The following is a 24,984-nucleotide window of genomic DNA, read 5'->3' on the forward strand; positions in this document are numbered from 1 at the left end:
ACACCTTTCACTCATTTTTATTCAACAAATTAGTTCTATGGGCATATACATATAACATACAACTTAACTTATATAAGGAGGGAGAAGGAGAATATGACCGTTGGGCACTTTACAATTTTAAGGACAATTTTACCCTTCCCTACATCCAAACTAACGGCACAATCTAACGGAACACCGACGGAAGGGTGCAATATGCAGCGTACTAATATGTCCCGGGTGCGAAGTGCAAATATGCAAAGTATATATATCAAAGTGATAATGGACCAAATCAAAGGGTTGCACGTTAACCCAAAAGTTAATGATTTTATGCAATTAAGATCGCATGTACATGACTATGTGAGCAATCAAAATAAAAAGAAGTTAAAACCATTTCAATACAATTATATGCAATTCATTTTTGGCCGGATATTACGCCAAAAACTTTATATACTTATAACGATGGTGAAAATGATAATCCATTGTAAAATTCATAATTAAGGTATGAGGATAAAATCCCAAAAACTTATTTCTTCTTCAACTTGCAATTTAACAGCCAGGGAGAATGAATCAGAGATATCGCTTTGACTAAGCATATTTTTACTCTCTTCCACTTTATAATCTTATTCTAGCACGGGGAATAGCCTGGCGACGTCGGTTGATATGTACTGCGGTATTGGCTCCGGTGCCCAGAATTTTTTAGCTTTCCTTTTATGTTGATCTGGTCATCAGCTATAACTTTAGGCCAACTACGAGGAAAAATGACACAGATGTTACGACAAATATTAAGGATTGTGCTATAAGGGCCAAAACCGAAAACAACACTAAATTCAAAGTAATGATATTGGTTCTTACAAAACATTAAGTTATAGTAGTAGATTACCATTCATTAAACCTCTTGTCGTCGACCGAAACTTTGTCAGCTTCAATGCTAATACTATCAGTACGACGATCATATGGTGTTATGACAACCTGATGCGTATTCAATTGTATTATTATCACTTTTATGCTAATAGGAAAAACTCAAAGAACTAAAGAAGACAGATTACGATTACAGAATTATTATACTCACAGTGAAACTCTGCCCACCCCAATTACCACAAGACATTGCTTGCGATGTGTCAGACAGTATTTGGTAATACTGCGAAGGATAGAAGAAACATAATTATAACCAAATATCCAATGTTAAAACCGCACAAACCGAGAAAAATTAGAACAAAAATGCAAGATATAAGGGGTGAAACTCTGAGAGCAATTCCATGTTAAGATAAGGCCGAAAGCAATCTCATATTAACTGTAATACTGGATAAGAATCATACATAATACAAGACCATTAGTCAGCTTAGTTACCAACATATAGGCTGATTTACATTTCACTTGAAAGCTATTTTTATTTAAACCACTCAGGATTTATTTTCTTAGTCTGATTTGGCCGTTATATAAAATCCTAGAAGGATTGAAGCAAAGCATAAGATTACTTTCTTGGTCCTTCACCACCTGCGCTGAACATTATGTTAAGTAAAATACAGTTACCTGACATATTTTCTTTTTAGAAGAATGTGCAAAAAAAAATTGAGTTACAAATCGTAGTACAAGCAATAACCTAAAATTTCTCAGGAATAGAAAATTGCATTTTATATCATTAATTGATAGCTTACACACAATGTCATCAGAATCACGATTTTAACATTGCTTACATGTAGCATACAATCTTGGTATTGAATTCCTTACCTGCTTGGAAGACCGTATTGGAATTCCATTACAAGTAGCCACTAAGTCGCCAGGATGTACATCATTTTCATCAGCAAGTGATCCTTTGGATACCTGATCATGAGAAAATGCAGTTGCACTAATAGTAAATCTGCAGGTAAAATCTGCAGGTAATACACAGTTGCACTATTCGTTTATATGAGTTTTACTTCCTTTTTATTTTTATCATCTCTGATCTATACCTAATAGAACTTGATTATTAATATTAATTTATGTCTGACTCCCCATACAGGTTCATCTCTGCATATTTCTTCCTTGAGGCGTTAGAGCACAAGGAAAAATATTAAAATCAAATTAAATTGCCTCACCTCTTTGACAACAACATATTCAAATATTAACTTGAATATTAAAGGGTTGTATTACATCTTCAAGTCTCTTAATAAAAATTAAATTAAAACTAAGATATTAAAATGCCTCACCTCTTTGACAACAACATATGAACCTGCAGGGGACATATTTAACTTTTCCCATACTTGATAAGATAACTGATTCAAATCAACCACGCTAATTCCAAACCAAGGCCATATGACGGTCCTGCATTCATGGAAAGTAAATCCAAAAGAATTTAGGAACCACATGGAATGACAAAAAAACATCTAAAACAATGACAGGTTGGGCTACAAAACTGAGGTCCTTGTCTCGGCCAAAACATTCTCAAACCCAAGTCCACTTCCCACTTAGAGACTAACATACCAAGAACCTGAGTAACTAGCTGACCTATGAGTAAGAATTATTAATTTCAGCATATTTTGTCAAGAATCTTACCTACAACCCCGGTATAGTAAGAACATCAATTAATTCATTTTGGTAGACCCCATAAGCAACAATGGTAAAATTGACATACAAGAAAGTGTCATACCTATACGACTTCCATGTCTCCAAGAACGCTAGAATAATTGCAGTAGGAAGATAATGACTACAATCCATGATAATACCAACTACATGTCCGGTACCTGTGACAAGTGGTCCACCTTCGCAACCCTGATCAAGAAAACACTTTACTCAAGGGCTAATCCGAAAAAGGGAGGCTAATACCAAACTATATATAATGGTCGATGAAGGATATGTTAATGTGATCACTATAGCATAATTCTACCAATAAAATAAAATCGGCCAAGATCACTCCCCATACATATTAATAAGAAAACTACTGAAAATGCATAAAGCTTTAATTAGGCAACATAATGTAAAACATAATAAAATAACAATGTTTTTAATTAATATAGAAGCTAGTAATGACAATGTCACCTAATATAAAAGTTAGTGAGCTAGCGATATCACTTAAAGCTATGTAGGTATGTGCTGGATTCTGGTTATTTGGAACTGGCATATTGATGTTGAATATTGAGATTGTTGAGAAATTCTTTCTTCCATATTTTAACTAGAGAATCAAATTGCAATGTGTAAATTTGACAAAATAATAAAAATTGTGTAGGGAATTATTATGTAAATTTCTAATTTAGCAATTGAATAGGATAAAGTTGTGTAGAATGTAGACAACAGTACTGCAAAGAATTGGAGATGGATTAAAGAATTGGGTAGCAGACATGTAAAATAGTAGTACTAAAGCAAATTTACTGGTTTGGCAATAACTATTAAGTTTATTTTTCGTATAGGTCATTGAGTTCTTAGTTTTTTTTGTATTGGCTTTTTTTGTTGCGGCTAAACATTTATGTAGCTATCGTATATGATGCTGGGTAGTTGATGAAATTCAAAATGAAACAATCAAGAATCATACTTATACATCTAAAGAACATAATTATAACTGCTGATGATTTATATATAACTGCATAGGAAATTAAGCAGTAAAACGCTATAATCCCTCAAGATAAATACTACAAGCTACATGGCACAGTCCCTTGAGATAAAAAGAAATACATATAGCTTAGTCTTCGACTATTCGCGATCAATGGAAGTATGCACAATGAAAGTGGTTCGTTTTTGTAACAAATGTTTACTGAATTTAATCACTTAAAACATTGAATTTATGAAACTAATCCCCTAAAAAATTGTCTTAAAAAGTATTATGTAATAAAGGATTTAATGAACATTTCACTCCACAAAACTTTTAATGAACATTTCACTCCACAAAACTTTTTCTATATAAGTCAAAAGGAAGTAAGAGAATACCGCAGCAGTGGCACAAGTAGACTTCAAAAGCTCACCACAACCAAAATTTGGGTATTCCAGATTTAAATCTCCATTATTATCAACCAATGCGCAGGTATCAAAGTTACGACCCAAAGCAATGACATTCATTCCTTCAACAATTTCTGCTTGACTAGATCTCAAATCAAATACTTTCGATTCTATTGTGGACTTAACTTTCAGAGTAAGAACATTGTGATAATAGTCCACATAGTCTTCTTTAGCTAGAAGCAATGTTCCATCTGTCATCCTTACAATAATCTGAAAGAAAGTAGCACTTGTTAACTTCAAACGTATAACAACTAGTAAACTAAGCAAATTGTAAAAATCATTCAAATTGAACTAACGGAAAATTCCAAAGTGGAATCCTTTTCTTTCCAAAGGATTTTTGCAGAAGTCAAAATGGTTGCCTCATTGTCACTTGAATTCCAATCTATTATAAGACCCGAACAATCAATTCTCCTTTCCACACCTAGAATAAATATAAAGTTTTGCATTAAATTTTATTACAACTACAGTTATCAGCTATATATAGCAGTAAAAAGAATATCAAAACGCTTTGTAAAATATATGAAAAAGAACATATATCGATTACATAACCTCTTCAAACCCTAAATTTAGATAGCATCCGATTATTACGGAGAAATTGATAATTAGTTACCAAGAAAAGAAGAAACGGATACAACTGAAGGTGTGATCTGGGAATAGACCCCCCACAATTCTTTGTTGTTGACACTAGTATCGACATGCTTGGTATCTGTGACTAAAAAATCATATGATTAAAAAACATTTGAAAAAACAGAATCAATCAATAATGATGGGAAGTACTATGGTAAATGTTACCTCGAGTAGACATTTGCTGGACAATATCTAGAGAAGGTTTAGAATCAACATAGTAATCCAAAATTTCTGCACATAATTACAACCTATAGTTATAATATTTTATTGAAGATTAAAGATCCCAATTGAGAGCCGGCCTGAGCTTTCTGGGACCTAAATCAAAATCAGTTTTTGGGGCCTAACGTACATGCGTGCACCCACATTTTACAAATTTATATATATAAGAGATTCAAAATTTTTGAGGCCCTTGTACTGGGAGCCTAGACGTGAGGTTTCTCGGCCACTCCCATAATAATAATAATACTAATTATCAAGTTGATCACTATATAATTAGGAAAGTTTCAAATTTACTACCGAAAAATTCGAGGTCTCAAATTGGCCACTTTCAAGTCGGTAAGTCTCAGATTGACCACTTTTCAAGTCGGTTTTAAGCTAACGACATCTCAATATTATCACCGAAAATTAGCAATTTTGTGAAAAAATGGTCAATTTGAGACCCCAAACTAATCGATGATAAATTTGATATTTGCGGCAAATTTGATACTTAACCTAATGCATAAATCATATAAAGACAGGTGTGAAATACTAACTTTTCAAGTCAGGAGATTGATCGAATCTAGCATCTAATGATCTGGTCTCCCTTTCTTCAGGAAACCTAGGACACAGTTCACGAGGAGGTGAGTACGAGGGGGAGGTGTGGTAGTAGGATGAGTAGTGGATAGTGGGGGAGTACCGGGGGGTAGAGGAGGAGTAGTCTGGGGTAGTGGGCGAGTAGGAGTAAGCTGTGGGGGAGTAGACGGGGCTAGAGGGCAAGTAGGAGGGGCTGGCGGGGATGTAGCTGGGGCTGGTGGGAGAGTAGGAGGTATTAGCCGAGTCCATAAGCTAACCCTGCAGTTTCATGTAAGCCAAAACAATCGAGTAAATCATACGACAGTACTGCCACTAATGAATAATCAAACAAAACATGCAGAGTGCAAACATATATATTACACAGGGTCTGAATGATTAATTACCTGAAAGCAATGCAGCAAAGGAAGAGATTGGGGTTGAAAATTACCTGAGATTGAACAGATTGCTTCACGGTTGCGCCGTTACAAATCACTGCTTTTCTTACGTACGTTGTGTTAACCTAGCTAGGGGCCTATGTTGAGTATATAAGAATATAAATATCAGAAATTATTTTTTTAATACTTTAATATTATAATCATTTATGAAGTTTTTTTATCAGTGTATTATTTCTATTACTGTTATAATGATTACTAACGAAAGCCGTGCGGATTATTTTTAATATTATATAATTTTTTATTTTAATTTTCAATAAAAATTTCAAGCTATGAAATTTAATTATTAGAAATTTTTATTAATATAATTTGATAATAATTTTAAATATACATATGTATAATTCATAAAAAAAATAAGACTAATTGACCAACTAATTATATTAATTTATTTAATTTTAGCGTAGAACAATAATATACATTAATTTTGTTTTATCACCACGCCCGTTATAACAACCAGCTAATTATATTTAATTTATTTTAAAATTATATTTTAACTCTGGGTGAATATTATTTTATTTTAAATAGAATAGATAATATATTTTGTCATAGCCTCATAATATTATATCGACCAACTTATTACATTACAAATTTTATTTTTGTTTTAGCCCGGTTTAGTAAATATTTTTTTAGCTTGATCAGTAATATTTATTATTTTGTTTTTGCATGAGATAATAAATCTTGGTTTTATCTTATATCAATAAAATCTAACTAATTATATTTAGTTTTTTATTTAGTTTTGTATTTTAGCCGAGGGTAAATAGGTAAATATTATTTTCTTATATACCGAATGGATAATATATTTAATTTTGTTTTAGCCTGATGACATTAAATGAGCTAAACGAATTTTCTTTCAAATATTTTATTTTTCTTTTAACCCGTTTATTATTTTGTTTTAGCCCGATAACATTATATCGACCAAATGAATTTTCTTTCAAATTTTTTGGTCTTTATTATTTTATTTTAGTTCGAGACTGCAAATCCAACTAATTGTATATAGTCTATTATTAATTTTTATTTCAGACTGGATCAATTGTATAATTTTGTTTAGCTCGGCCCAGGTGAATATTATATATTATTTTGTTTAAACAAAGTTCATTGGATATATCATAATTCTATTTGTAGTTATATAATTCTAGTGTAAATATTAATCTATTTATGAGAGTGTTTTATTTTAAATATTGCTATAATTACGGTGAACAAACTGACTACCGACCAAACTTTTATTGTTTCGTCTTTAATATAATAGTATAGATTATTATTATTATCGATATTATTATCATTATAATTGTTATTATTATTAGAATATATTTTTAGCAAATCATTATCTTTGAACTTTCTATTTTCGCTTAAATCTCAATGTATTATTGACTACATTTTAAATTATTTTTATTTTATTACAAGGTTTTGTGTTTTCCAAGCTTTATAAGTTATAGAATTACATTTAAATAGTAACTTTTACTATTAATTATTTTCTACTAATTAATATTTTTTTTGACAAAATGTTGTTTTATTACTCAACTAAATCGTTCCACATAGAATTTTTAATCTTGATTGGAACAGACCTACAATCAAAAATACGATCAGGATACATATGAGACACATGAGCTAGTTCATGAGCCGACATATTCGCAGACCGTTTAATAAAATACAACTTAACGTTGTTATGCTCACGAATTAATCCTCTGCATTTCTCAATCACTTCCCCAAGTCTAGATCGCATCGGAGTTGAACTTCTTATAAGCTGAATCACTACTAAGCAATCTGACTCGATGATCACTGTCCTATCATTCCAGTCTTTTATCAAGTGCAATGCTTCTTTGACAGCCAAAGCTTCAACTAAAGTCGAAAGCATCACCTCACTGAAAGCTTTGGTTTTTGCTGACATGAACTGACCCTCATGATTACGTGCTAGGATTCCTATGCCTATACTTCCTTTCTCCTCAAAGATTGCCGCGTCCACTTTGATCTTCACTTCATTATATTGTGGCCTTGCCCAGGTTACTGCCCCATCGCCTAGTACAGGAGGTTGAAGGGGTACCATGTAATACCTTTCCTGAGCTATAGTCCATTGTGAGAGGTACTCCCAAGTTTTAGCAACAATTCTCATTGAGTTCCATGGTTAATTATTCCAAACCAAATCATTTCTAGCTCGCCAGATAGCCCAACACAACGTAAAAACTTTAATCTTGGTTCGAGCTGTTTGTCTCGATAAACTCTTTTCTATCCACTTCTGAAAATCCATAGGCTCATTCGTGCTGATATCTGAGTTATAAATCTGCCAACAGGAAGCTGTTGCCTTACACTTCACCAAAGCATGAAATATTGTTTCTGATTCCTCCTGACACACTGGGCATAAGTTGTCTATTTGCACATGCTTCATCTGGAGAATAACCTTAGTTGGTAAACACTGAGATGTAGCTCGCCAGACTAAGTTTAAAGTTTTTGAAGGTGCTTTAATCCTCCACAACTCCTTCCAGAAATCAGAATTATTGGACTCTACCCATGCTCCTTTTTGTTTCTGCAGAATGTTATATGCACTTTTCACTAAATATTGGCCCGAATGTTCTAGCTTCCAATATAAAATATCAGTATCCAGTTCCTGTTCCACCCTTGTATTAGTAATACAATATTGGTCTCTATCATCAAAAAGATCATGGATCACATCCATATCCCATTCTGTGTTGCCAGACCGGAATAATGATGCAACAGTTTGGTTCAATAATGAAGGAGAATCTGTAGAAACATATGGATTCTCTACATTATTTAACCAAGGCTGGCCAATAATCTGCACTTCCTTTCCTGTACCAATCCTCCATTGTGAACCTGCAGCTATTACTCTTCTAGCTTCTACAATACTCCGCCAGATAAAACTAGGACTACCACCTAGTTTAGCTTCCATAAAATTCGAGTTTGCATAGTACTTGGCTTTATAGATACGAGCCACCAAACTTTCCGGCTGAGTAATAAGCCTCCAACATTGCTTTCCTAGAAGAGACAGATTGATGTCATGTAGAGATTTAAAGCCTAATCATCATGCGTGCTTGTGTCTTGACAATCTCTCCCAAGCCATCCATGTAATCTTTGAGTTATTCTTTCAGGAAGTGTTCCAAAAGAATTTAGCCATGGCTTTCTCTATATCCTGAATTAATTCCAGGGAAAGAAGAAAAACATTCATGGCATACATCGGTAAAGTTTGAGCTACCGTCTTGATTAGAACTTCTTTCGCCGGTCTGGAGACATTCTTTTCAGTCCAATTCTGAATACTAGCAGTGACTTTGTCCTTAAGATACCCAAATATTACAGACTTATTCCTGCCCAAAATATTAGGCAGTCCCAAGTATCTAGATGTATGATCAGCCTCCCGTATTTGTAATGTTTGGCAAATCAATTCTCTATTAGACTGAATAATGTTTGAGCTAAAAAACATTGTGGATTTACCCATGTTTATACACTGGCCAAAGGCTTTTTCATAAGCAGCCAACATCTCCAGTATTTTATTAGCTTCTCCCTGGTCTGCCTTACAAAATAGGTAACTGTCGTCCGCAAATAACATGTGACTAATTGACGAAGCTTTCCTACATACCCTGATCCCATTCAGCCACTTGTTGATTTAATATTTCCTAATCAGACTTGTTAAACCTTCAGCACATATGATGTAAAGATAAGGAGATAGCGAATCTCCTTGGCGGAGACCACGACTTGGCTTAATTGGACCCATCTCAAAACCTTCATGAATAATGGTATATTTAAAAGTAGAGACACACTGCAGAATTAAATAAGTCCACCAACTATCGAAACTCATCTTGAGGAGCATTTCTCGTAGAAATTTCCATTCTATCCAATCATAAGCTTTGGAGACATCCAGTTTAAGAGCCATGTAGCCTTCTTTTCCAAACTTCTTCTGCTTCAGGTAGTGCATTACTTCAAATGAGTTCATGATGTTGTCTGTAATTAGCCTTCCGGGTAAAAATGCACTCTGCGTATCAGAAATGACAGAATTCAGAACTTTCTTGAGTCTGTTAGCAATCACCTTGGTAATCACTTTCATCACCACATTGCATAACGTGATGGGCCTCAGATCCGTCAGTGCGGTTGGAGATTTCTTCTTTGGTATAAGAATAATGTTAGTAGTATTAATGTTCTCCAGCAAAATACCGGTTGTAAAGAAATGTCTTACCATCTGAATTACCTCTTTTCCTACCACACTCCAATTTTTTCCAGAAAGAAAGCAGGTGTATTTCCATCCGGTCCTGACGCTTTATCGGGGTGCATATGAAACACAGCGTCTTTGACTTCCATCTCTGACACTGGTTGTACCAGAACCCTATTCTGCTGATCTGAAATAGTTCTCGAAACACAATTCAGCACCTCATCCCTCTGAGTTTGTTCTTCCGTAAACAGCTTTTGAAAATAATCTTTAATAAGCTCTTGCAGACCTGTACTCTAATCGACCCAATCCCCATCTGCGTTTTTCAGCCGCTGTATATGATTATTTCATCTCCTCTTGTTACAAGAAGCGTGGAAATATTTCATGTTCTTCTCCCCTGCTTGCAACCAAAACTGTTTTGATCTTTGTCGCCAAAAGATTTCTTTTTGATCTAAAACTAAGTATAGTTGCTTTCTTGTGTTATCAAACTCCGCTACAGATTGAGGGTCTGTTTTGTTGCGTAGATTCTTAAGCCTGATTTTACAATCTTTGATACGCCTATTAAAGCATCATGTTACTTCCTTCCCCCACACATCCAAACTTTATGAGCATCGGCTTATTTTCTGAGTTAAAGAACTGCTCCCATCAGCTTCCCAGCAGTCTTTGATAATTTGGAAACACGCTGGCTCTGTAAGCCATGCGTTTTCGAGCAGAAATTGATATCTTCTTCTACCCCTGGTTTGCAGCTCCGGGCACAACAACAATGGACTGTGGTCAGAGGGGGAACCCTCTAAATTATAGACCTTAGCCCTAGTAAATAAATTCATCCACTGCGTATTTGCTAAGACTCTATCCAATCTTATTTCGGTCCAATGATCCGTGTTTCGATCATTTTCCCACGTAAACTGGTGACCAACAATATTAAGGTCATGAAGATCAGTCTCATTTAAGCAGACATTAAAACCCTCAATTAGGTTTTGAGGATAGGGAGGTCCTCCTTGTTTATCTGCTTGGGATGTAACATTATTGAAATCCCCCACTAAGCACCACGGGAGGTTTGCATCACGTGATAAATTTCTTAACATATCCCATGTTTTATGTCTCTGAGTGCGCGCAGGCTCCCCATAAATACCTGTCAGACGCCAATCGCAGCCATTAAACTTATTAATTGTAACGTCAATATGAGACCTTGATAAACTTAGTAACTTGCCTGCATCTGCATTTTTCCAAAATAAGGCTATACCTCCACTTCTCCCTTGTGGCTCAACTGCTATAAAACCTTTAAATCCCAGAACATTACTCAGCTTTTCCATCTTTGAATAATTACTTATTGTTTCACTAAGAAAAACAAACACTGGTTTCTCACTACGGGTTACTTCTTTAAGGAACCGAATTTTTCCAGGTGAACCCAAGCCCTGGCAGTTCCGCGCTAAAGCATTCATAATGACTGGCGGGACTGCACAGCAGTACCCGCCAATAACTCGTTTTTTGACTCTGATGAGTTGTCATTCTGTATCTCCATATATGTCCCTTGGGCTTGTGTTTCAGAAATAAAATTAGAAGGCTCATGGTCCATTCGTCGTCTTTTTGAGTCCATGATACTTATCACAGCACTATCCGACCCACTAATATTAATAAAAAAGTTTTGCCATATGTTTTAAAATTATACTTTTAAAATACTTTACCATGATATCTAAATAAAACTTATTAAAATATATTACCAGGGCTGATGAATAATGAAAAATCAATCAAAACTCACGACTGGTAAATAAATCATTGTTGATATATAATCAAACACGACATGAATACATTACTAAATTTCTTAATTACAATAACAATACACATATCGATTAGGCCGATAAAAATACTGAAAATAATGCACTACTAGTTTTTCTAGCAATACACATAACGAATACGCTGATAAAAAATACCCGAAAAAAATGTTGCAAAAAGATAAGAGTTTTTCACCTACGTTGTGTTAATTTATTTATTTTTTTGGCCAATGAAAGTCGAATTTTATCAATGACGCAAATCATTCGACAATACAATATTAAGATCGGAATGGACAGTCCCCATTCTCCACATACGATCAGCTTAAGAACAATTATGTCGTGCTAAGTAATGTGCAACTTTGTTCGCAGACCGTTTAACAAATCTAAACTTAACATTTTTGGGTTTCAAGCTTGCTAAAAGACCTCGGGGCATTCGATAACCACTCTTCCAAGATATGAAGATCCTTGAAAGGAGCTACGAATGGCTTGGACTAGAGACAAGCAATTTGTTTCAACCTCTACATCGTTGAAATCTCCATTCTTAATCCAACTTAAAGCCTCTCGAACACCGGTGGCTTCTGTTAATTCAGGGCCGATGTTACCTCTCGAACACTTCGATCTAGCTTCCAACAAACTGTCCGTGTAGTCTCGAATAACATAGGCATAAGAATAACAGCTTGTTTCTTCAAAAATGGCGACGTCGGTGTTAACATTAATACTTCCAGTCGGGGGAATGCACCAGTGTTCTACACCATCGTCTTGGGAGATGAATCCTAAAAAGTGATCGAAAGTTCGATCTTGAACATTTCTCCATTGTTTAAGGTATGAGTACGCTAAATTTACCACTTCTAGAGGTTCCAAACGCGTTGATTCCAGACCATGTCATTTCTATTTTTCCATAACATCCAACATATCATGACTGTTACAATGGTGTTCTCTCTGTTCGTCTGTTGGAACACTTCATGGATCCATTCTGTAAAATCGCCAAAACTACCAGACACCTGTAGGATATCTGATTGATTCCAACTTGATATGACATTTGGGCAATGAACCATAATATGCAAAACTGATTCAGTTTCAGAACCGCACATAGGACAAAGATCACTTACCTGAACTCTTCTTGATCTTAACTGATCTCTTGTGGGTAGACAATTAGACACAGCCCTCCATAAAAAAATTCTTTACTTTTGGAAGGATTTTTAAATTCCACATACTCCTCCAAAAGCTTGAGTTTGCATCTGTAACATTGGATCTATTGTCCTCTTGAGAGAGAAAATATGCACTTTTCACCGAGTAGGAACCCATTTTCTCGTGCCTCCAATACCACGTATCTTATTCATTAACGTCCACTGGGATTGAAAGGATAATATTAGAATCTCTTTCGTTGAAGAGCTCCAACACTAAATTTGTATCCCAAGTTCCTGTAACATGGTGTAGTAGAGAGTTAACCATCTTACCTCTTAAATTCTCAGTGGAGGTTTGAACAAAAGGCTCGTTCTGTAAAGGTAATCAGGGGTCTTCAAGAATATTAATTTTGCTGCCACTACCAACTTGACAGCCAACACCTCTTCTGATTAGGTCTTGAGACTCCAGAACACTTCTCCAGATATAGCTAGGGTTACTACCCAATTCTGCATTAAGAAAGGAACCTCGAGAGAAGTAACGAGCTTTATAGATTTTGCTCACCAGTTTCTCCGGATATATAAGTAATCTCCAGCCTTGGTTACCAAGAAGAGAGATATTAAAATCTCTTATATTCCTAAAATCAATACCTCTCAACGATTTCCGTTTACACATCTTTTTCCAGCTTTGCCAATGAATACCACGATCTTTGTTTGAGCTAGAATACCAAGAATGATCTTTGTTCGATCATTTGCTTCTTTAAAACCAAGTTTTTGACAGAGATCATGTTTTAAACCAGTGGGAGTGTTGCTGCTGAAAAACACCGAGGACTTGTCGATATTAATTTTCTGATCAGAAGCCCGTTCGAACATGCATAACTCGAGTTGCACTCTCTACTGAGGCCTTGCAAAAAATATAAGAGTCATCAGCAAAAAAACATGTGTGTTATAGATTGTGCTGACCTTGCGACTTTGATACCCTTAATCAGCTTGCGATTTTCAAATCATTCAAAAGTACAGAAAGACCTTCGATGCATACTAGAAACAAATAAGATGATAAAGGGTCTCCTTGTTTGAGACCCCTTGTTGGGTTGATCGAACCAAACAACCTGCCTGCATGGGAAATTTTATAATTTACCGAGGACACACAACTCATGAGCAAATTAACAACCTGTTGATCAAATCCCAACTTCATAAGCATAGCTTCCAAGTAGTCTCATTCCACTCTATCGTAAGCCTTTGACATATCTAATTTAAGGGCCATCCACTAATCTTTACTCTTCGTTTTACGCCTCATATAGTGCATAACCTCAAAAGTTATCATGATGTTATCAGTAATTAATCTTCCTGGTATGAAGGCACTCTGAGATTCCAAAATTATAGAGTCTATGACCTGCTTCATTCTATTTGCTAAGACTTTAGAGATAATTTTATAAACCACATTACATAAAGATAGAGGACGAATATTTTTCATGTAAACGGGATTATACTTTTTCGGGATCAAAGCAATGTTAGTACCTTGAAGTTGACTATCAATGCTACCAGTACTGAAAAAATTCTGAACTCGTGAAACTACATTTGCCTTTACGATTTTCCAGCATTTTTGATAAAAGCCTGGGGACATACCATCTGGACCCGGAGACTTGCCAGGGTGCATATTAAAAAGAGTTTGCTTGACTTCTTTTTCATCCACATCAGCTAATAGAAAATCGTTCTGCGCTCTCGTAACTTTGCATGGAACACAATTCACCACCTGGGACCAATCCGTATAAGAGGCAGTAAATAATTGGCTGAAGTAATCAATAATTACATGCTCTATACCACTCTCCCAGCTGACCTTATTACCCGCAGAATTAGTAAGAGAACTAATATGGTTGGCCTTCACGAAGCCAAAATTGTTTGGATCGTTGACGCTGAAAAACTTCTTGTTAAGCGTATGTTTCTTCCAACTTCTTCTTTTCCTCCTGAACCAACTTTATAGATTGCTCGTCTCTTCTTCCTTTCAGAGTTTTCAGCGCCCTCTTACTCTTGTTTATACGATCTTTAAAGTTGCCTGTTATTTCCTTACCCCAGATGGATAGAACCTCTGAACATTGATACAACTTATCATAGAAAGAACCATTACTGCTTCTCCAAACATCTTCGACTAGCTGATAACACATCGGCTCCCTCAGCCATGCATTTTCGAAACGAAATATCTTTGAAATAGTCCATTTAATACCAACTGTTGGCTCCAGAAGTATGGGACAATGGTCTGAGGTGGAAACTTATAAATTGGAAAGTTTAGCTTCGTTAAACATGTTTTGAAAGCTTGTGTTGATGAGAGCCCTGTCGAGGCGAATTTCTATATGACTTTCAGTACCAAATCCTCGTTCCCAAGTGTATTGAAAACCATTCAAATCCATATCTATAAGATCACAATCATTTAGAGCTTCCTGAAATCCTTGAATTAATCGAGAAGGGTAAGGTGTACCTCCTTTCTTGTCATTTTGGGAGAGGACATTATTCATGTCACCGATTAAAACCCAAGGAAGGGAATTATTATCTGCTAACCGTCTTAGCAAGCTCCAAGTTTCCTCTCTTTTTGAACGGTCTGATTCCCCGTAGATACCCGTAAGTCTGTACTGAAAACCGTCTTTAGTTGAGATGACTGTGTCAATGGGGTTTTTGTTAAAGGATTGCAAAAAAACATCTTGCTTATTACGCCAAAATAAGACTAAACAACCGTTGTGCCCAATGACCTCAACTGCAAACATACCTTCGAATCCCAAGGAAACTCTGACTCTCTCTGTTAGATCTTTCTTGCATAATGTTTCACAAAGAAAAATGTAATCGGGTTTCTTTTGGAGTACTAACTCCTTTAGGAATTGCGAAGCCCATGGGGTCCCAAACCCATGGCAATTTCAACTTACTATATTCATAATGCTAGGCGAGCACCACCATATGTACTCGCCTCTGGTCCGTTTTTTGAAACCAAAAAGTTTTGTGGGCTAACTTGTTCAATGTTCATGTGTTCCTCTTCGCTTGAGTCCAATATAAAGTCTGAGTTGTGGCCCATTTGAATACCTTGGCCCAAACCATCTCTAGTTCTTCTTTTTTTTACTCTATTATTGTCACGATTTCTTTAGTATTAATTGGCGGGTCAATTCCTCCAATATTTTGGAATTTTCCTTATCCCGCTGATATCGTCTGTTAGAGGTTTTTTGGAATTATCTTCTCCACGATTTCCTCCTTGACAAACGACAGTTTGATTCCCTAACGAAAAATACGGATCGTGACTGTTACCACCACCGAACTAACTCTGAGAATTTCGATCATTGTCTGCAATCCCAGAACGCAACCACTTCGCTCCTATAGGTTTAATCTGTCTTTTAAAAGGTGCCCTCATCCATGGCCCACAAGGCTTCACTATTTGATCTTCGGGAACTTCGAAAAGGCGACTGCAGAACTTATCAGAATGACCCAATGTTCCGCAAATAAAACAAAACGTCGGAATGTTTTCGTATTTGAATGAAATCCAGAACCAATCCTCTGCTGCTTTTTTTTATCTCCATTCTTCTCTTGAGAGGTTTGTTAACATCTATTTCCACTCGCACTTGAAGATAATCCCTCCACACTCCTTTGAAATTACTGGGACATGATGCTATGAATTTTCTAATGCTATTTCTCACCTCAGTTATGATTTTCTCAGTCATGAATCCAGCTTTGAGATCGTAAACTTGAACCCATAATTTCATATTGTTTAAGTCAACACTTCGAGGATTTTCTCCTTCTTTTAAACGACGCATAATTAGAGCTCTTCTATTAAAAGACCAGGGGCATCCCTCCATAACTCTTTTAACATCCACCTCATGATAAAATTGGAACAGATACAGATTCATTTCCAATTCCTTCATGTAAATTCCTCTCCCAGGTTTCCATAGGGCAGCCATTGTTTGTTGCATTGCAGAAAAATCTATCCTCCCTTCTGACAGAAATCGGGCCACCACGCATAATTTAGCGTTGAATCCATTATCTATGTGATGGTCCTCCACCAGAGTTTCTGGTTCTATCGATAATCCTCCTTCTTCCTCGTCTTCAAGAGAAATGTTGTTCATTGTGTACTCCAGACTATTCGTTGACGTCATTGATAGATCTTACGAGAGAAAGACTAAACTAACATATCATGTCACGGAGACAAGACTTTAATATCTTAAAATTTTAAAGGAAGTGCTTTAGAAAGTGATAAAGGGCGGTGGGATATTAATAATTCCTTATACTAATATTAATAATAATCATAATGGAATTATTTTAAAACAATATTAATAATAGTCATAATGGAAAAATAGACTAACAATTAACTAGAAAAGTTTTTTAGTACTTCTCAAATTCGTATTATTCAAATATTTAAAATTAAGATTTAACTGCCCAAATGCAAATGTTTAGTGCAATGCAAAAGTTGTCGAATAATTTAGGGATTTTAGTAGACGAAAATCTTATCCAAAAATTATTATTTATGTACGTTATGTACTTCCAATTCGTCAAAAATAGCCGTATGATATAACATTTAAATTCATAAAATACAATCATTAGGTAAATTATTTTTAAAAAAAAGTCAACTAATCTCAAATTACTTGTCCCCTTTAAATAAAACTAAATTTAAAATTAATGTTTAACTGTGAGCTGCTTCAATTCTAAATGATTTACAAGTATATTTCATTCTTGTAGATAAAATTTCGTTCTCGTGTCATAATCCTTACTTGTCTCGTCTCATACTTAGAACGTGAAGTAAGTGTTGAGTGATGATTACTTTTGGTAAATCTGAATCATTTATATCTGATTCATTAATATTTCTGAATGATCTGAATGAATCAAAAATCTGAATGTTAAATGAATAAGATTGTTTGGTATACACTTTTCTTTTATGAAATCAGAATAAATAAATTTTGTGATTAACTATTAAAAAATTATGTCTAATAAATTACAAAATTTAAGAATCTACATGCTATATGTTGGATGTAATAAATTTTTAACAATTAAGAAAATATGTATTATAAATATACCAAGAAATAAATAAATATAATTTGTTATTAATACCTAGTATTAATCGTATTATTTTATTTGAATTTTAGTGCAATACGATATAGACTATGTGACAAAATAAGAATGAATAATAAAGTATAAAAATTGAAATAGAAAATGGGAATAAAGACGGTGGATACCTGCACGAACCATTCAGACAGAGTTTTTTATATGAATAGCTCAGTGCTATATGAATCGTTCAAATGCAGATTTTTTTAACAAATGAACTGACTGTAAGATTCACTCATATAAGTGTTTATTCATGAGCATTCAGTGCCAAACAAATGGGCCTTAGTGATCTTTACGACTTCGACGGTCTCTATTTTTCATTTCGATCCTTACTTAAACTCATCTCATATTAAGCGGTCGGGTTAGGTGGTTATACATAAAATTCTAACATAACACATTTAGTTTGATTTTAGTAATTTTTAGCTCAATTAAAATTCGCTTTATATTTTATTCAGTTAAATCCTTTAAAAAAATCGGGTTGAATCGATTTGGTTTCGGTAAAATAAACTACTAGATAACGAGGTAAGATCATATAATTTTGTACTCACAATTTTTTCAGACAAGATCAGCTCATAATTGAGCTTTAATTGAGCTTGTTTGACAATAATTTAGTCCTTGTTAAATGGGGCAATTTTTTTTCATTTATCACAGTTGAGCTCATATTAAAAATGCACTCACTTCTTTCGAATCATAAGTTATATGTGATATAATACCATTTTAAATCGAAATTGATGCACTTATACTTATCACGAACAAGTGATATAATACTAGATTAAATTTAATTATAACTAAAATTATTTTAGTAAAAGTAAATAAAATATACTTATCGGGTTGAACTGGGTTTATTACACCCAAAAATATAATATAATTCATTTAAGTCGGTTTTAATAATTTTATTCTGACTTTCGCCCATAATTGATAGATCAATTCATGTCTATAAGATCTTCATTGTAAATTATCGTACACGTTAATGAAATTACCTGAAATAAAATATTTTAATTCTAGTTATGACCGATTGTTTTTTCAAGAAAAACTTGTGATCAATTTGATACACCGCAAATTTTTATTAAGAATTATGACAATTAACATTGATTATCAAATTTATAAATGCTCACTCATCATCTTTTTATCTTTTTTACTTTCACCAATATTGTGAAGCCGGCACTTTCTCGTGCCAATCATCAATCAATCAACATACTTATATAAAGGAGAAGACGGAGGCGTTTAGGTGGCACATCTCAAATCGTCTCATTCTATTTTTCTAATTTTCTCAATTTTTTGAGTTAAAAAATATCAAAAATTATAATTACCTTATATTCTTCTAAATATATTTTCCTAAAATTTCTACAAGATCTTTCATTAAAATTTTTAAAATCAACTTATCATCTTAATATTCTCCTAAAACTTATTCTTTATTTTTAAATTAATTTTCCATCTTCTAAAGTTTCTACAAGATCTTTCATTAAGATCTTTTATCTTACTGAGTACTTAGGTACTCAGTAAAATGAAGAAGAAGGTGAATTTCTTTTCCTTTTTTACTAACTAGAAGAAGGTGAATTTTGATTAAATAAATAGTATGAGATTGGATTTTATTGCCAGATTAAATAACAGTTTTTTTATAATACACTTTAATTTATCTGTAACTATATAACATTTACATGTTTGTCAAAAATATTTATATAAAAATAGTTTATTTAATATCAATTGAAAATACATCAAAACAAGTTTTACGGACTTATAAGCTACTTATAAGCGTGAACAACAGAACAAGTAACTTAAATCAGAAGGCCCAACATAGAAAAAAATCTTTAAAATAAACTCTGCACCGTTAGTTTCTGTACTGATCAATAGAAACAGTTCTACTATTAATTAATAATAAGATACATGTGTCTCGTCTTATGATGAGTTTTTAAGTCTCGTATTTTGACGTGTGGGTTCTTGATCTTTAATTCTAGGATACTGCAGATTCTTTTGTTTCTCTTTAATGGCAAGTTCATCTAAACAGAATATGGAGGATCGAAACATTGAAGAGAGTTATGCTAATCTGACAATCGATGATAATGATGAGGAAGGGTTAATTGTGGAGGAAGATGATGAAGAGGGCTCAGAATCGGATTTGGCACTTTGTCTGGTGGGTAGTTTCTTAACGAACAGAAAAATCAATTTCGCAGCAATGCAGGACACTCTTTCTTCTGTTTGGAGACCCATGAAAGGTGTTAGGTCACACACACACTGTAGAGGGGGTGAATACAGTGTATAGTACACTCAAATCGAACTTTAAGAACTCAAGTAACAGAAAACAAACTTTATTGAAACAATAAACTCTGTTACAGTATGGAACTGTTACCTCTCAGTGATGAACAAATATCACGAGAGCTGCTAGGGTTATAAAGAATAATAACTTCGATAATGATAACACTTATAGTGTAAACCCTATGCCTGTGTTTATATACTACACAGTTACAAGATAATCGCTAATTGATATGGAATATAATTCTGCTTCCTAAAATATATCAATCAGATATCTTTTCTTCCAAGTATTCCATTCTTTACGGAATTCCTTCTTCATGTATATCTCTTCTTATGTTTATCTCGATCTTCTTTCCTTTAATCAGCTACTGTCCTTATCTGATTGTCCTTCACCACTTAAGTTCTGATATCTATCTTCTGATGATTATCTCCTGATAATATAAGTACTGATATCCTTAAGTCCTGACTTCTAGTATAAGTACTGATTTATCCTGTTCACGTAAGATCTGAAAGCTAAACATAAAACATATTAGCCATGACATTACCAAATATATCTAACAATCTCCCCCAACTTGTAAATTAACAAAATATACAAGTTTAACAGATATTTGATGATGTCAAAAATATTAAGTACAAATGCATGAGAAACAGACTAGAAAACTACAACTTACAGTCCTTAAAGTTTTTACCAATTTCAACTTCTGATAACAACTTCAATCTGTATAAATATCATAATTTAAGCAGTTGTAGATCTTCGACTTGGCTTCTTCATTTTCTGATCTCTCTGATGTCAGGAGTTGTTCTGAGATAGTTCTTCAACAAACATTTCTCAGCATATCTTAATTCATCAATCATTCTCCTTTTAACACCTTTAAGCTCTGCAGTATCTTCACCAGTTTGAAAGATTGCAGCTCTGAGATCATTAATCTTTGCTTTTCTTAACTCCTGATCTAATCTTATGACATAAGCTTTGTCAGATTCAAGATTGAATTCAAGTCCCTTAATACCAAGATACGTTCTGATCTGTGCAGTATTAGGCTTCATATCAACAATATCACCATTGTGATCTCTGTACTTTGGAACATATATGCTGTCAGACTTAACAGAATAAAGCCTTTTCTGTCTCTGAATCTGTTCTTTTAAGTAGTTTGCAGCAGTCTCTGTTATTCTGTCATCCACTTGAAGTAAGAAAAGTATATGCTCCAATTCTTCAAAATACTTCAAAGGAATGGCATTTTGTCTTATATGATAAACCCTGCCATCTGTCATGAAATACAACATGATGTATTCTTTCAAGTAGGTATGGTAAACCATCTGTACAGATTCCAGTTGATTCAATCTCTCAGGAGTTGCTCCAATACCTGGTTCACTCAAGGAAGTTGGATCATTGGTAGTGTTGTGTACTCTTCTTTCATCAGCACTTCCCAATCCAGTTTTATCTCTAGCTTCCTTTCCAGTAACTACTCTTGCTTCAAAACCACTTGCAGTAGTCTTCAAAGATTGAGTCTGTTTTGCTTTAGTGAATCCTGGTAGGAGTGTTTTAGATCTATTTTCTGATATCAAGTTAACTTGAGCACTGTCAGAGGTTACTTGCTTCTTCTGAATATCAGAACTTACAATTTCTTGACTCTGAACAACTTGAGCCATGTCAGAGGTTGTTTTAAGAACTTTTCTTGTAGTCAGAGCAAGATCATCTTTTCCATCAGTAATTTCTTCTTCCTCAGGAGGTACATAAGGCTTGATAGGTTCACCAACCTTTTCTTTACCCTTGGATCTTGGATCTATCTGTGGTTGTGATCTAGCCAAAGTTGCTTCAGTATGTATCCTTTCTTTGATCACAATGCCTTTAGGTTTTGGAAGTAACTTTTTACCAGAAGCTTCAGATTTAGATGTGACTTTCTCTGATTTAAGTCTGGCTTCTTCTTCCTTTAAACTTTCCAAGTCCATCCCTGGATTTTCTTGAAGAAATAACTGTCTTGATATTTCCTCATCAAGATCTAGAAGTTCATCAGAACTTATCCTTTTATCAGCAGCAGAACTTATTCTTTTCCCAGTATCAGAACTTGTTCTGTGACTAGCTTGTCTTGATGTAAACCTTCTACCTTGACTATGACCACTACCCATTCCAGAGGTTCCTTGGTCATCTTTTCCATCATCCTTTCCTTGCAGTGTCTTGTTGGTTTTGCATTTGGACTTAATTACCTTCTCCCCCTTTTTGGCATCAGCAGGTAATAAAAGAGAGATAAGTAGTTCCACTGAGGTCTGGATTTCAGTAAGTTGCGATTGCTGAGAAGCTTGATTTGTCAGAATTTGATCAATCTGAGCTTGTTGTTTCTCTTGAGTTTTCTCAATATAAGCAACCCTGTCAATGGTAGGTTGGAAGAACTTTTTCTTATCAATTTTCCAAACTTGTTCCTGTTTGATAAAGTTCTCATGAATCTTGTGTAGCTCTGCATGAGTATTGGAATGAAGACCTTGTAGATGTTTAGTAATCAATGCAGTGACTCTAAGCTGGATTTTAAAATCATCAGAATTTAACATTTCATCAGCTTTAGTCAAGTGCTCAGCAAGATGTAAGGCATTTGGAACACATGAAACTGAGTTCCATTCCTTAGTCCACTCCTGACCTGCAGGAGTTTCACTCCAAGGTACTGGTGCATCCCTGATAACAAACTCCTTTACCAGTTCAGACTTAGGAAGAGTCGGTGGAGGAGTATGTCCTGAAGGACCTGCTTCATCAGCATCTACAGTTGTAGCAGCTTTACCAGTATCTCCAACATTTGCAGCATCAGAAATTAAAGAATCAGTATCTTCTGATAAGACAACAGTGTGAGTAGCAATGGAGGCTTCAGCATCCTCTAATTGCTGATCTGATACGAAGTTCTGATCAACAGCCATATCCTGATGCGCACCTAAAATCTGATCATCAGCATCTTGATGCAGAGAAGGTGTTGTTGAGAACTCTGGAGTTTGAACAGCATCAATAACAGGTGTTGTGGAAGTATTATTTGCTGTTGGAGCTTCTAAGAAAAGTATTGCAGGCACAACCAAGTTCTGAATATCAATTTCAGCACTTGTGCCTGGATCAACAAGAGACACAGATGGTGAGTTAGCCTTGTCAGATACAGCTTCCTGAGATGGAGTTGATGGAGAAGAAGTGACTGGAGCAAATTCCTTGTCTTGTGAGAACAGAGATTCCTGATCCCCTTTCTTAGCTGCTTCCTCCTCATCATCTGAAATTGTCCTTTGTGCCCTCTGTTTCTTGTACTTCCTTGTTGATTTGGATTCCTTGGGAGTTTCAGGAACTATCATGCGTCTAAGCCTCTTGAGAAGCCTAGAACCCCCAATTACAGAATCCTTCTGAGAAGTTGCGTTCTCAGCTTCAATTACCACAGGTTCTGAAGAAGGAATCTGTTCCTCAGAATCTGATTCATCTCTCAAAGTAATTCTCCTCCTCTTTTGAGGTGTTTGAGGAACAGTCTTTGTTCTCTTTGACTTAGAGGATGTAGGCTTCACAGTAGGTGCTGAAGAAGAAGGTTGAGCAGTCTGTGAAGTAGAGAGATAGGATTTGAGATAAGTTCTGAGGGTAGGTTGAGTAGAATGAGTGGTAGGTGCTGAGGAAGATGGTTTTTGGGTGTTTGTGGTTGGTTGGAAATCAAAGTAAACAGATCTATAAGTATCAGGATCAGCATTTACTAGGATCTGTTTTACAGACTGAGGAATCTGTAATGGTCTAACCATTTTTTTCTTTGTATCAGCATTTACCAGATCATTAAAGTATCGTTTTGCAACTCTAAAAGGTGGGGTTGAGGAACTGACTAATTGAGGTTCATCAGTACAAAAAGTATATAGAAGTTGACAGAATCTAGCGAAATAGATAATATTTCTATTCTCTGTCATCCTATCCCCAATAAAACCAATTATTCCAGTTGCAAAATCAAAATGAGTTTGATGGATAATAGCATACCCTATGTGCTGACTCAGAATTGGGATAGCATCAAAATTTGAACATTTGTTCCCAAAAGCTTTGGTGATGCAATCAAAGAAGAAACTCCATTCTCTTCTGATATTAGCCCGTTTCAACTGTCCAAGTTTCGTCAGACTCTTTTCATATCCCAAATCAGCCATTAACTCCTGAAGTGCTGATTCCTCTGGAGTTGAAAAAGTACAATTTTCTGGGAGATGTAGAGCTTTGCGTATTGTACCAGGAGTGACTACATAAGATGAATCACCCACTTCAAAAACAATACTGGGAGTGCCATGTTTACCACCATCATCAAAGTGCCCAGTCCGCCAAAACGTCAGAACTTGTTGACTCGAAAAGACTTCAGGCTGTGTTAATGCGTACCCAATCTCACTGTGTGCAACAAGATCTTGCACAAAATGCAATTCAGATGGAGCTTCAGCATGATCAAGAATTGCAGCATAGTTATTTGGAACAAACTTAGCTCCATCAATGATTAAATCCTTTGGTGCCATGTGAAAAAAATATTGAGATTCAAGTATGCCTGTTAGGTGTTTGAGATAATGTCTGTATGAAAAACCAACATGAGAAAGAAGGAGAAAGAGAGTAAAAGTAAGGAGAGAGATAAAGTATAAAGAAAATAAAAGATTAAAGAAATCTTCTCTCTGTTGTACTTATACTCTGAACAAAAAATGTTACCGTTGGACACCTGTCAGACATGCAGTAATAACGGACAGTTACTGGGCTCGAGAAAACAGGAATGATTACTTACCCAGTTGCCTTGTTTCAAGGAAAAAACGTTCCTTTAATCAAGAGAAACAGTTTTAATTCAAAATTTAAACTGTTAGCACTGATTGAATTATTT

General features: G+C 34.9%; 4 protein-coding genes across 6 annotated transcripts; all 4 read right to left on the minus strand.

Annotated features, from left to right (window-relative positions):
* Positions 1–337: 337 nt before the first annotated feature.
* LOC141711116 (putative protease Do-like 14) lies at positions 338–5,856 on the minus strand. 3 transcript variants are annotated; one of them, XM_074513549.1, is made up of 12 exons: positions 5,792–5,856; positions 5,325–5,622; positions 4,738–4,803; positions 4,556–4,651; positions 4,242–4,366; positions 3,877–4,155; positions 2,606–2,727; positions 2,166–2,280; positions 1,708–1,800; positions 1,049–1,117; positions 860–948; positions 338–725 (listed from the first exon to the last, which is right to left on the minus strand). In XM_074513549.1, exons 2-12 carry the CDS (start codon positions 5,611–5,613, stop codon positions 605–607), a joined length of 1,464 nt encoding a protein of 487 aa, XP_074369650.1. In that variant the 5' UTR covers positions 5,614–5,622; positions 5,792–5,856; the 3' UTR covers positions 338–604. The 3 variants fall into 3 exon arrangements, with proteins under 3 accessions (XP_074369650.1, XP_074369648.1, XP_074369649.1); XM_074513547.1 differs by having other exon boundaries at positions 4,556–4,657; XM_074513548.1 differs by having other exon boundaries at positions 4,556–4,657; positions 5,748–5,846.
* A 1,449-nt stretch (positions 5,857–7,305) lies between these two features.
* On the minus strand, positions 7,306–7,902 carry LOC141715139 (uncharacterized). Its single transcript, XM_074518619.1, has one exon. It carries the CDS (start codon positions 7,900–7,902, stop codon positions 7,306–7,308), a length of 597 nt encoding a protein of 198 aa, XP_074374720.1.
* Positions 7,903–10,544: 2,642 nt separating this feature from the next.
* On the minus strand, positions 10,545–11,384 carry LOC141715140 (uncharacterized). The gene has a single exon (XM_074518621.1). The coding sequence runs from the start codon at positions 11,382–11,384 to the stop codon at positions 10,545–10,547; it is 840 nt and encodes a 279-aa protein (XP_074374722.1).
* A 4,903-nt stretch (positions 11,385–16,287) lies between these two features.
* Positions 16,288–16,962, minus strand: LOC141715141 (uncharacterized). The gene has a single exon (XM_074518622.1). It carries the CDS (start codon positions 16,960–16,962, stop codon positions 16,288–16,290), a length of 675 nt encoding a protein of 224 aa, XP_074374723.1.
* Between the last annotated feature and the right edge of the window lie 8,022 nt (positions 16,963–24,984).

Source organism: Apium graveolens, chromosome 3 (assembly GCF_009905375.1).
Source record: "Apium graveolens cultivar Ventura chromosome 3, ASM990537v1, whole genome shotgun sequence".
NCBI lineage: Eukaryota > Viridiplantae > Streptophyta > Magnoliopsida > Apiales > Apiaceae > Apium > Apium graveolens.